General features: G+C 39.9%; 1 protein-coding gene across 2 annotated transcripts in view; it reads left to right on the plus strand.

Annotated features, from left to right (window-relative positions):
• Positions 1-714: 714 nt before the first annotated feature.
• The window catches only part of trip4 (thyroid hormone receptor interactor 4), a 66845-nt gene continuing 53383 nt past the window's right edge, over positions 715-14176 (plus strand). For both annotated transcript variants that reach the window (XM_018683480.2, XM_018683479.2), the window contains exons 1-11: positions 715-912; positions 1460-1641; positions 1849-1979; positions 2159-2377; positions 2501-2579; positions 2672-2777; positions 2937-3152; positions 3251-3380; positions 3555-3754; positions 3856-3980; positions 4147-4238. In XM_018683480.2, coding sequence (XP_018538996.1) covers positions 833-912; positions 1460-1641; positions 1849-1979; positions 2159-2377; positions 2501-2579; positions 2672-2777; positions 2937-3152; positions 3251-3380; positions 3555-3754; positions 3856-3980; positions 4147-4238 — 1560 coding nt within the window. In that variant the 5' untranslated portion in view covers positions 715-832. The remainder of the gene's footprint in view (positions 913-1459; positions 1642-1848; positions 1980-2158; positions 2378-2500; positions 2580-2671; positions 2778-2936; positions 3153-3250; positions 3381-3554; positions 3755-3855; positions 3981-4146; positions 4239-14176) is intronic.

Below are 14176 nucleotides of genomic sequence, written 5' to 3' on the forward strand. Positions count from 1 at the left end.
ACCATACATCACTTTCCCCATTTTATATATGTAAAAAACAAATTTCAGAGATTACTTGAAAAAAGTACAACTATTTGGGGTCTTTAAAACTATAATGGACATTTGCAGCTTTTATTTATTACCAGGTTAACATAACTTCATAATTTGTGACCTGAGGGCAAATATCATTTCATATATTACACACCAAACATATCATGTTATCAACTTCCCATGTACAACCTAATTTAGGAGGAAGTTCTTTGGGACTGTGGTAAATAACATTAAGTCTCAAATCTTAGTTTATGTCTGAAGGCATCTGTATTTCACAGCATTACAAAACTGCCACCTAGTGACTGAACATAGCAGGCACATCCAATTACACAGTGTGACGATTTGCCCACCCCTTGGTAAAAATAAGTTTTAAAAATGTAAGTTGCCCCTTGAGTCCCCAGACTTTTACATACAACTGTAAGAGAAAGGGACATTGAGAGAGACTACATCCAGAAGGAGGAATTAATGCAACTAAGGATGCCGAGCAACTGTCGTGAAACCTCAAAGGAGAATATTATCAATAAGAGGAAGGACAGTTCAGTTTAAGTGAAGATAATACTCTTCGATTCCTGACTAAATAACCAGGAGAAAGAGTTCTCCTGTTTGTTCCGGTGCTCGAGTCGCAGCTACAAGGGGAGCGGAACCTTTAATCCACAACAGAGTTTTGTCAGGATGAGATATTGTGCTGCCGCGCACTTGTGTGCGACGTTGTTGGTCCGTCGACTGGAAACACCTTCGTCAAACGGTCCAACGGTATAAGTGTTGGTTTGAGATAGGAAATTTCAATCTTTTCGTTGGCAAAATGTCTGACGCTTTGCTGCAGTGGTGTGTGGACCAGTTACACCACAAGTTCGGGTTGGAGGCATGTGAGGACATCGTCAAGTAAGAAATTTTAACGCTAGCTAAATCTGACACTGCCTGCCAACAAGCTAACGCCAACAATTAAGCTAACTTTGCTAGTGCTGTACTGTGATGTAATGTGCTTGAGTATCATTAAATAAGATGTCTGTGTATTCATTCACGTCGTCAGATCACGTTATATGTGTATGTTACATTAACTTCTTCCATATATACAGCCAAACTAGTTTGGCATCACAGCTGTTACAGCAGCAGGTACACAGTCTGTCATGTGTATCAGATATTTATTCCTAATCCACTGAACTCTACTAAATGCCACTGTTGGATTTGAATGATACATCGTGGATGGTGCCAAAAGTACTCAGTGCATATCAGGTCAATCAAAGTATGCTTGATAATTTTGAAAAATCACTCAAATCAAACCAACTCTTGTACGAAGTAATACATAAGGAAAGGCACTCAGATATGAAGAATAGGGAATGAGAACGCTGTGTGATTTCTATGTTTCAGCATCCACTTTGGTAAGATATGTAATTTGATTAAATGGTTATTGCATCATTCTGCTATCTAGATACATTCTATCCATTGAAAAAGCTGAAGAGATTGAGGAGTATGTGGGAGACCTCCTGCAGGGCACAGATGGGAGAAAAAGGCAGTTTATAGATGAGCTCCTCAGCAGATGGAAGAGGACTCAAAGACAGGCCGCAGATACCTCTAATCTCTTCCTTCTCACAGAATCTGTTTCATCATCAGGTAGGGCAATAAATGTCTGATGTCTTGCTGCTGAATGTATCTTGATTTAGATTGTAGATAAAAATTCTTCTTAGTTAAAGGTTTAAGTTAAAAACTTCTATGCAATGTAAATAATTATCAATTCTAGTGTCTTACTGAGATATCAAAATTATTCTCAAATATGCTATCCACTCTGTTTGTTAAAGGTAATTTGCTCTCCCTTCTTAGATTCACAAGACCTGACCAAAGACACCCAGAAGAAGTCTAAACGTAAGGGCCGCAACAAACAGGAGGTGATGACTGTGAGCCAAACTGAACCTGAGCCAGAGGCAGTCAAAACCCCCATTGATCTAATGAGGGTGAGTATACATTGTCCTAAGTATTTGTTCTCTCATCACCTACTTTATTAAGGTCATTCTCATGGTTTAGCCACAAGTTCATTTGCACATGAACAATTTCATTTTTCTTGTTCTAATTTGCTTATCTCATCTATTTTATTTCTCTTGCCCTTTCCTCGCTTCATTTACTACTTTCTCAGGCCCAAGAAAACAGTGGTATGTCTTCAACAAAGAAGAAGAGTAAATTTGTGAATCTCTATGCCAAAGAGGGACAGGACAGGCTTTCTGTCTTAATCCCTGGTAGACATGCCTGTGAGTGCCTTGCTCAAAAGCACAAACTTATTAACAACTGCATCAGCTGTGGTCACATCGTGTGTGAGCAGGAGGGCTCAGGACCCTGCCTCTTCTGTGGAAGCCTGGTAAGTGTTTTGAGTCCTTAGATTCCTTAAAAAGTCTACCCATGATGCTGACAGTTCTTATTTTCTAGTTTAGCATTCTTTACTCACTTTACACATTTCACTTTCCTCTTTTTTCTGATTCAGGTCTGCACGAAAGAGGAGCAGGAGATCCTGCAGCGAGACTCCAACAAAAGCCAGAAACTAAGAAAAAAGCTCATGGGAGGTGAGAGTCAAAACTAGCCAGAATTATGAAATATCAATCTATGAAATCACAATGTTAGTTGACCCTTTAAGTTTTATTTATTATGGTGACAGACTGTGGAGAAAGAGATTATCTCCCTCACCAAGAAGCCAAGATGAAAGCTGGCTTGGAGAAGGCTGTCCAGCACAAGGACAAACTGCTGGAATACGACAGGAATAGGTACCGTAACACACACAGTCAAGTGAAGAGGTTCTCAAGAAATAGGTTTAGTGCTCATTGTGGAATGCAACACTTTAACTAGACATTTTGATTACTGTACATAACAATCATGACATCATTTACTATTTGCTCTTTATTTATTGTCCCCTTCAACTCCAGTGTCAGGAGAACACAAGTCCTAGATGATGAGTCTGATTACTTTGCCACTGACTCCAATCAGTGGTTGTCACCCAGTGAGCGAGAAAAGCTGAGGAAGAAGGAAGAGGAGCTTAGAGAACTTCGCCATGTCTCGCGCAAGGATAGAAAGATCACATTGGACTTTGCTGGTAGACAAGTGATTGATGAAGAAAACAACCTCAATGAGTACTACAGCAAGTAAGATGATCTGACAATGCTGGAATCAAGGCTTCAAGGGCATATATTTGTGTAGTCATGCTAAAAAATGTCCTATTTTTAAAAACAATCATTCACAGGTTGGATGAGACCCTCAAGGCTATGAACAGTGACACTACATCAAAGCCACCAACGAGTTCTGGAAGACAAGGTGCAAGACACGGTCTCAGAGATTTGGTCAACCCCAACATAATGCAGTCTGCACCAGAGGTAGGTCATTTTTGACCTATACTGTATAGTGAGTGTAGCAATGGTGTCATCTTGTGGTAGATTTTGAACAGTGCATATAACAATTTTTGGATTTAGATAGGTCATTTTTACCATTAGAAAACTTTTCATACAGATTCTACCAGTAATAATGATGACAATGATTTCACTTTGTAGTGGGTGAATGTTGGAGGCAGTGAAAACAAGAGAGACAGGAGAAACAAAGAGCAGGGGAAAAGTTTGTCAGAGGACAAGGGAGGAGAAGAACGTAACAGGCTGCGGCTCCAGGACAAAGAGCTGCAAGAGATGTCTGACGGAGGTTGGTGCCTCAGCATGCACCAGCCGTGGGCCTCACTGCTTGTCAAAGGCATCAAGAGGTAAGGAGTAAACAAAAGTGCAGTACTAACCTAAAAATCCACACTTTGTGTCAGGCCAGGGAAAGCAGGTGTAACACCACATTTTATGTGTGTGCATGTAGGGTAGAGGGACGGACTTGGTACACATCACACCGAGGTCGCCTTTGGATTGCTGCTGCAGCCAAGAAGCCCACCCCTCAGGAGATTGCTGAGGTGGAAGCCATGTACCGCCAGATCTACAAGAAAGGTAAACATAGTGTACACAGCGAATCAGGAAAAATACTGTGACTATTGGAAATTATTTATTTCTAGATGCTTTAATTGAATTGCACAAACCATTGCCACAAAATTTTATATAATGTCTGTAGTTTATCTTGTTGATGGATCTTTGATTGCACTTGTTTTCTGTGCAGAGCCCAGGTTTCCTAAAGACTACCCCACTGGCTGTCTGTTGGGCTGTGTCAACATGACTGACTGCCTCTCTCAGCAGCAGTTCAGAGAACAGGTAAGTAAAGCAATATAGCTTACCAGAATTATGAGTTAAATACTTGCATTAAACTTAACATCTTAATTATATTAATAGACAAATCAGAGTGGTTGGCAATTCAGGTCTGGATACAGGCCGTGGTGCTATATCAAATAACAACGGTGTTTTATTTAAAAGCGTGTCATTATTATCCTGAATAGGCGTAAAGGGAAGTGATGACAGAAAGACCTGAATAAAAGTGTGAAATGATGCTCTACAAAAACCAATGTGATGCTTTGCAAAGTTACTTTTGTTACCACTTGTGCGTTGGAGGATTTTATTTTCTGTTGAGGGTCAGTCTTGCATTGTTTTGTGAGGTAGTTGCAACAAAACAGGCGAAAATGTGTGATTTGCTTTTGGTTGACTTGGTAGACTGTTTCTGTTTTATGCTGACTGCTGGAACTCAAACAGTTTCCATCCTCCTACTCTTCCTTTTGTTTTTTTCTGTCCTTCTGCCCTCAGAGACCACGTTGAAGTGTAGTTTCAGCTTGTAGTGCATAACAAAAAGGAAACAAACTCTTGTCTTAGTTTGGTGTCAGGAATTGCAGAGGCAACAAAACATCATCATGGAACTTTTAACACCCACATAAACACACAGTCCTCTTGGATAGTACATTGTGATTTTATAGACATCCAGGGGCTTATTTCATCCAAGATCACATAGTCAAGACAAAAAATCCCCCCCCCCCCAACCAAAAACATAATGTTTTTCGCAACTTAATTGTTCTCCAGACAGAAGCAGTCTTGCTTAACATGAAGGTTGCTTAGAGGAGGTTGAAATCTGGATCATCTTGAATTTCACTCAGATGACCATGCATGTGGTGCTCTTTGAGTAAAATTCCTGCAGTATCATCTCTTACCAGCAGAGGTCAGATTGTGCCTTTTTTACTGGCAGCTTCCTGCCAGCATACAATATTTTCCACTAGAGGCAGTATCCACCACAGAAGTAACCAATGCCCTTACCATACCAAAAACCTTCCACCTAAATAAATGGTGATATTTACACATCACATTGGTATCAGCCCATTACATTCATAGCAAAAAAAGGCCTGTTTTATTATACAGTTAGAGCAGATGTGAATGGCAAAGAGAACCCTCTGCTTATTAATAGAACAGAGTGTACTGTGCAGCTTTCTATGATCCTCAGTTTATGTCTTCCATGAACACTTAAAGTGAAATCCACCCTTAACCAAAGTGTTACGAGGACTCTGGTTTGACTCTGAACGTCTGATGTGGCAAAGCGTGGAACTGCTTCATTGGCAGCATGGTCAGTGCTGCCTCTTTGCACTCATAAACTGTTTACTTGAGCTTTTACACCTAAATTACTTTAATTAATTGCTGTTTTACCAAGTAAAAACTGGAAAATACACCCCAGTCCCCATTAAGTCATCATGTGTAGACAGAGTCACTCTCCCATTCGCTGTCAGTGGAACACATTTAAACTTAATTACATTGCCATCCACGTCTTGGCAGTTTTGCCTCTGGCTTTGGGAGAGACTCCTGTCTGAGGTCCACCAGTCCTGTCCTTTTACAGCGTTTTATATGTTTGTTACTATTACAGCTGAAAATAAAGCTCCAGCTATTATGATAATAAGTTACTCATTGAAGTCACTTCTCAGTCTCTCAAATGTGAATAGTACCTGGTTTTCTTATCTTTTGTTGATAGTAAATTCAGTTTCAGGCAGAGACAAGATGAAGATGTCAATTTGGGCTCTGTGATGGTCATTTTCACTATTTTTGGACATTTTATACTCCCAACAATTTTATCCAGTAAACATGAAAATACCCTGATGATTAACTGGCACTAAGAATAAATGTTAGTTGCAGCCCTAATTATTATACTATCAATGTCAGGCTTCAAGAATAACAACTCAACTATGAACATGTTTGTTTATTTGTAGGCATTTTCATCTTGAATGATGGGGTTGAAATGCACTTTAAATACATCAGTGATTATAAAAAATATCTAACTCTCAGTGAAACCTTTAAGCAAATAGTCACCCGCAATTGACAAGGTGACAGTTCTCATAATTTTTATGTTGTCTATAAACTCTATGTGCCTAGTAGTCTTGTCACACAAAAACACACATGCACACATATGGGATAGTCTACATTGAAACTGTATAACTGGAGGCATGTATAAAAAGCTACACATTGTACAAATGTGCCGTAACCCTGCAAAAGCCTTCACACACATGTACGCACACGCTTGTATGCTGTCTTTGCTGAGATACTGAACCGGATCACATTTGGAAATTGCTCCGCCTTTGTCTCCAATAAAAAAACTACAGAGCCATGGAAAAAACAATGATCCCCTTTTAGGATGTAGTGCTTGTGTTTCCATGCATTTCTGCTCACATGTTTAAACTTGGTTGTCTTTCTGCGCAAAGACATTTGTCTTATTTCTGAGGAGCTCTGTATTTGGTGGAGCAAAAAAAAAAAAATCAACTCTAAAAATGTGTGCTGCTGCATGGTTTGCATTCTGACTGCTGGGACCTGTAAATCTAAGGGCTTTCCCCTTTTGTACCCTGTCCTCATTCTCTCCTCCACCACTCATTCCACCCAGGGCTGTAAAATCATGTTTGCAGGCAGTGTGACTGCCCTTTCATCCTGTGAAAGGGTGTGTGTGTGTGTGTCCACTTGCACAGAGCAGCCATAAATAACACCCCCACCCCACACAAGGCCCCTCAGAAAAAAGAAAGAAAGGCAGATGTAGAAAATAGTGAAGCAACCAGAGAAGAACAACAGTACCAAGGGTCTAATGGTGGTCCTGAACATTTGGTTTGTGCTTATTCCAGTCACCATTTTAGAGAAAGCAGTGACTATTGGCCATTTATCTCGCTTTCTTTCATTTAAGTAGAGGAGTGCATGTTAATGTTAGTGCATAGTTGCACACAGCTGAGCTGCTGGGCTGGGTGAGTGGGTGAGGTGTAGGATTTACTGTCCTATGCTGGCAGCTGTGGGTGGTTAAAAGGGGGGTGGGTGAAGGACAGACAGCCATTATTCTTCAGGCTCTTCTAAATCTGCCCCTAGTGATGTATGAAATATGCAGAGAAAGTAGATCAGGAGAGCATGCGAGAAACACTGTGGAGGCATAAAATGCAGCAAATGTTGTGAATACTTGAATAGCTCCAATACATTGCAATAGCAGTCATCCCCCTGTTGGGGTGCTGTTGCACAAAGCAGCACCTAAAATCTGATATCCTGCTGACAGAAAGACCACCCCAGGCAGAGCAGGATTTCCATCTGCTTGACTTGGACCAATTCTTTCCCTCATTAGAAACTGACTGGTATATTGATCCACCCCCCAACCCCCACCCCCATAATCTCTCTCTCCTCCTAACTCCCCAGCCCCCCTTACTACTGATAATTGGCCAGCCATTATGATCGGTTGCCCCCCCTGCCCAGTGCTCACTCAGCAATGGGTGATGTACGCGTGACCTGCCGACTGCAGAGGGCAGGTGGGGAGGGGGGTGTTGGAAAAAAGATAGGTACATTACAGCCAAACTAAGCAGCTTTATTGGTGGTGGAAATGCTGCAGATGATTTCCTTCACACAAGCAAATGACACTCAGTTGTGCAATATTTCAAACTTGCGCATAAAATAAAACCAAACAGCATTACTGTATTTTGAGTTCAGCATTTATCTACGCACATTTATCTATCTACACACAGACCCATTCTCAGTCTTCACACTGGCTCACATCACAAGCAAAGGCACATCACACCCCATGCAGAGCTCAAATCGCACAATCAACTTACTCCTGCGGTGAAAAAATTGACTGGATCAATCCACACTCTTAATAAGGGTCTGATTTCTTACTCTGCTCCAAAGTCCATATGACCAGCTGCACGTCTCATGTGTGCTACATGTCTTGGTGAATACAAGTCAGAGAGGTCTAATCTGTCGGACAGGCATGCCAAGAGCAAAACCAGTGTTCAGTGCTGTATTGATTTATATGTAACGACTATGAGGGCAAGAGGGCAGAGTGAGCTTTGTTTGTGTGTATGTGATCTTTACATACATTATCTAATAACCGTATGAATTTCTTGATGATGAAATGTTGACATAGTAATACAATCTGAAGATTTCATCATTCACAGTGATTTTTGAACAGTAATATCATCTGTGGTATCTCATGTTTCACAGTTAAGCATATTTTATTAACCTGGGGTCTGTTGAAGGCTGACATACAGCAGGTCCCCTGGCACGCATGTATGTCAGATAGACACATATTTGAGATATGGCTTGTACTAGATGGTTTATAGCAGTGGTTCCCAACTGGTGCAGTTTCAGGTTTCACATTTCTCCTTAGTCACTTAGTCATCTTCAAGTTGCAGTCCACTCAGTGAACGTAGATTCAGTTTCACATTTCATTTCACAAAATGAAAACAAAAAAAGAAAACTGCAATAGATCAGAGGACATTTTGGCACATCATAACAGAAAAAGCACATGTATAAATAATAATGAATGATGGTGAATTCCATTTAGCTGCTTCAGATTCATGGTCCTGGTTTTGTGCATGCTTGCTTGCTGTCACACTGTCATGGCTCATTGGGACACTTGAGTACAGCAGTTAATGTTATTAGTAACACCTGTGCTTTTCCTGCTTTGACAGTTCAAAAGGTCTGCCATGGAAAAAGTCACATCATGGCTTAAAAACCAACTGCATTAATAGCATGGCAGTACGACTAATTCAGAAAATATAACAAGTTAATTTGTGAAATAAAACAGCTTTGCTGAAAAGAAGAAAGAGAAGAAAATTATTCAATGAAAATATGGAAATGAGACATGTATGATGCCCAAAGATTCTTTGATGCAGTCTTCTTTATAGAGATGGTGAAATGTTAAAACCCTAGTTTTATATTTGTAATTATTAATTAATGTATTTGAGTGCCCTATGGCCTTTACCTATTGAATGCATATAAATATGAAACAGTATCATCTGCATACATTTCATTATCTGTATCAGAACATAAAATGGCTTCCTGATTATCATATATAAAAGTAATGGACCTGAAACTGACCAGTGTAAAACAGCTGGATAGATATTTGTTCAGTAGTTTGGATTGAGTGTGCCCTTTTTGAATAAAACAGGTTTTAGAGTCAGTTAAATGTTGCTTTCACAATCCACAGAAAATTATATTGCCATGTAAATCATTATTGACTGTCAGTGTTCTAGTAGTACTAGTACTGGAGATGAATTAGAAATAGAATAAATTTTTTGGGGGGTTGCAATATGCCATAATAATCTGGCATAAGATAATGATTTAGAATGATTTAACATAATTCAGTTTCGAGTAATGGTACGCACATGTGTTCACCAGCCGATTCACATGAGTACTGTCAATAATAGTTAGTGCCAAGACTCAACCGTGATGCCTCAGACTCAGGTAATGGGCACTCAACTCTCACTTCACTCAACTTTGACTCTTCTTTAGCGACTTGGATGCAAGTTACTTGACTGTATCTGCCTTTTCTGTTATCTCAGTATCATTTACCTACATTGTACTTTTTTGTTTTTCTCTTCCACTTAGCAAAACAAGCTGCTAAGTTGTTTTCATCATAGCTTGAAGCCTATTTTACAACTGTATATTAAATTCAATTGTAGTTATACACACACACACATACACGCATACATACATACATACATATATATATGTGTGTGTGTGTGTGTGTGTGTGTTTATATATATATATATATGCAGCTCAGTAGATGTAGATAACTGAAACCATAGGCTTATGCCACATCACATAGCTGCAAACCGAGCCACTTATCTGTTAAAAGAAATGCTTGTTTCTGTGGAATTCCATTTGTGCGAGCTCTCCCTCTGACCTCCAGAGTGGAGCTCCTGTGCTTGTTAGGCCGGCTGGAAGCTCGGACTGATGCCTGCGTTTCCTTGTGTGGTAATGTGATATTTATATGCTGAAAGCCTTCCTGCCAGTATGCCCCCCACACACACACACTCTCTCACAGGATACATTGGATGCATTCCAAAGGAAGGGAAGTCAGGCAATGCTATTTTTTCTTCCCCCTCTTTCTCTGTAACATTGTGTGAATCCTTAGCAGTGGCTGCTCCCGTCTCTTCCTGCACCCCTCCCCCTCCATCATTCCATCTTCATATTTTCCACACTTTCTCTCTAGCAGTATGCTTTACAGGTCAGGGCCGTGAAGTTGTACGTGGTCGTGGACAATTCAGTTTATGCTCAGTGAACAGACGTGCTCGCTTACATGCAACTGCTCATCTCTCTCTCTTGCTCTCCCTCTCTCTATCTCGTTCTGCACAACCCCAGTCACACAGTAACACACTCAACATTCCTCCCCTTCCTCCCTTTTCCTTGCTGGGCAGTTTGCCATGGCAGAGAGGTCAGACATCATGTGATTCTGCAGTGGTGTGTAGATTGCATTCAGCCCAGGGTCCCCAGGCACTGGATGACAACCAACCAAACCTCAGTCACAGGTTTTCAACAGCATGAAAAATACATAGAACCATCTGCCAGACTTCAAATGGCTTGCTACACTGTTCAGAATTTCACTGCTGTCCTCAGACCACTTTATGGAATGTCACACAGTTTCTGCTGCTGTGGAAACTGACAGTTAAGCCCCAGTTATTATCTCTACTTCTCCATTTTGCTCTGCTCATTTAATAGAAGTTGTTCCTTCTCTCTGAATGCTGATCACAGGAATGTGGAACAATGATAAAGGCAACATGAGAGACAGTTCAGACAGCTTCCTTTGATGGTGTGAAAGACAGCAGTGTTGATGAAAATAAGTCAGAATCAAAGAGAGGTTACTAAACAGCAAGATGTATGAAGTGTTAGACTGAAAGCTAAACAGGTTCAAATTCCTCTCTCTTTAAAAACAAGGTGATGTGTTATTGCTCTCTCTTTCTGAGCTGGGAAAATGTTGCTAAAGTCATAGTCATTATGTAGTCATTACTCCATTACAGCCCTTTAGCACATAGGCAGAAAAGCCTGCAGGATACCCATAATGTTAGTGTTGACTAATCTTAAGATTTTTTTTTTTTCAGAGGAAACCATTTCTTGTCTTGTAACTGGCTGCATTGAAATTAAGACAATCTACTGTAGAAGGTAACCAATTATATATTCTTCATCTTTTATCAGCTTTAATTATGTTGATTCCAAGCTTTAGAGTAATACTTAACTGGTTACAAAGTAAAGGATTGTTTTCCCCCATTATTCAGATTTTTCTTTTAATTTGTCACCCATCTTTAATTTAAATGTTGACTGTAGCATCATGGAAGAAATCAATGGCACCCTCTAAATAATGCTAAATGTATCTGTAATCAGTTGAATTGAATCATATTAAATCAACTGACTTTACAGAATCTTTGAATCTTCACAGCCCGAACATTAAAAGCCGGTAATTATGCAATTAAAGCTATGTTTCAGTGGGTATGTGTGCCGTTCTGTCAGACATCGTTTAGGTCTCAGCACAGGGAACTGGAACAGCCTTTTTGTTTTTATTTTATGGAACAGTCCTCTGGTTCTCGGTTTGTGCTCTCTTTGAAACAATGACCCTGACTGTGTTAAACAATGTTTACATAAAACAAGACCTCTGTAGATTTTAATGTTGTTATCTATTTAGTGTCTTGCCAGTGGCAAACTCTAACCCCCCCACAATAAGCTTTAATGAAGCATAGAATCAATATGTTTGACATTTATCTCCCAACTCTACATCTGGTGTTTATTATTGATGCCCCAAAATGGCTCCTCATGAGGCCAGTGTCTGTGCCAGTTTTCTGTTTTGGAATGAGGAAATGAATGAAGGTTGTGTGGTGTAGTCAGTAAGTACTTTGCTCAAAAGCAGTGGGCGACTGTGTTTCCCTGCTATGATTTTATCAGGAACAGGAAGTGCTCTCAATTTAATCACTATTCTTTATGCCTGTTTCTGTCCAAATGAGAGAGTAGGCATTACTTCAGTCATTACACCTTGCTGATTCGGTGTGTTTTTGGCAACATTCCCCAGGCATACCTATGCAGTTGCTTTATGTCACACACACCTTTGTGTGTTCATTTGAGAAGAGATCTTTATCCAGCCGAGCCATGACCCAGCAGCAGTATAACTACAAGTATCTCTCCTAGAGAGGGAGAACCAGAGAGACAGAGAACGAGAGACTCTCTGCCACTGCAGGGTCAGAGATTACAAACTCAATTGTACTCTGCTGGGTGACATGTCTGCTCAGCAACTTCCTGCTAGCGACATCAGAGAGGAGGAAAGCATGGAGAAAGAGGGGGGAGGCGAGGGAGGCTGTCCATGCTTCCAGTGCCATTAATCTTCCTCTCTTTGTGTGCAGCAAACTAAAAAAATATTTAGCTTCCACTTGCACTTCAAGCCAGTGAGTCTGATGTATTCCTAGCATATATAATCATTGGTAAAAGAAAGGAAAATTTAAAATGGATGACAAAATACAACCTGTGGTTCAAATTTGTATAATTTAGATTAATCTTTAGTCTCTGATCTTTAGTGTGTATAATTTTTGAGCATTCCTAGCTGATATTTAGAATATTCATGCATGGTTCAATCAGGTTTATTAGGGTCAATATTGATCACTGATATGTCATTCAATATTGCTGATTGGATGCCATTCACCATTTGTTTCCTTAGGTGAAACATTTTTACAAAATGCTCTAGCATACCACATTCTGTGCAATATTTGCCATGTGTCTGTCACATAGGTTAGTTTCAAGATCACACTCATGTTAAACTGATTACATCTTGCACTGAGTTAAGCATGGATGATCGCAGAGCAGCTTAAACATTCAAATAATTTAACAAAAGTCATTTTTGAAGTGCACATTGATAGGGGGAATACCTAAATAACAGAAATTCATGAGCCTGGCAGCAAGTTTCTCCATTCATCTGTCTGGTGAATACATTAATAGGATCCGTTAAGACGTTGTGTCCACAAGCTGTTTTGCCAAGATACCAGCTAAGTGCTGCCAGCTGTTGTCATGGGCATCATGTGTTTGTTTTTTGAAGATTGCCAGTCCATTTAAAGATGGTTCACTTGATCTGCCTTACTTTGAAATCTATGACAAACATGGGCAGAGAGTATCAGATTGATTCACCATCTTTAACTAAATTGACCTTTAATGTTTCTTTTGAAAACAGTCATTTGATTTGTGTATCGTATACCATTGTTTAGCCTGTAATATTCATAAGAAAATCTTATTGCTTTTGGCTCAGTGCCTGTTTTTGGTCTTGTATCATATCATATCTTGGGTTTAGGATCTTTGTCCATTAAGTGATGGAGTTAATGCTAGTTAGTTAGTCATGCACAACATTGAGCTGAATGTTGTTTGTCTTTAGTGTATAAGATCTATTAGTCTGAGTCAGTAAATGTCTTAATTCCACAACACAGGGAATTGTGCCTTGGCATGAGCTGCTGTCTTTTTAAATGACAGGAATGTGATCATTATATTCACTGAGGCTCCAGTGATATGTGCTATGGGAGACAGGGAGTTAACAGTCTGCCCCAAATACCACCAGGTACCCGTGTGTGTGATCAAGCAGAATTTACATCAAATGTGATATGCTTTCCCTTTGTGTAGTCATGTCTTGCTGAAATGTCTTTGCCTTCATGCTCATCTGTTTTAGGCCAGCTTTCAACTTCAGATTTGAAGGGGTGGGGAGGTGAAACTACAAAAAGCATCTGACCCTTTGGTCTGAGTATCCACAGAGACACTATCTTACCTTAGAATGGATTATTTAAAAAGCAGCTCACTCTGTACTCTTTAAAGAATATACATGCAGATCCCTTGAGTGTTACAATGAAACTCTCAACCTTTTATCAAGGATTGTTTTGCTGCACATGGCTCCATTTAATAAGCAGACAAAATCACACCTGATGAAAATCATGTCTGATATACATTAATATGTGACTTCCTGTCAG

This window comes from Lates calcarifer, linkage group LG2, assembly GCF_001640805.2.
Source record: "Lates calcarifer isolate ASB-BC8 linkage group LG2, TLL_Latcal_v3, whole genome shotgun sequence".
Lineage (NCBI taxonomy): Eukaryota > Metazoa > Chordata > Actinopteri > Centropomidae > Lates > Lates calcarifer.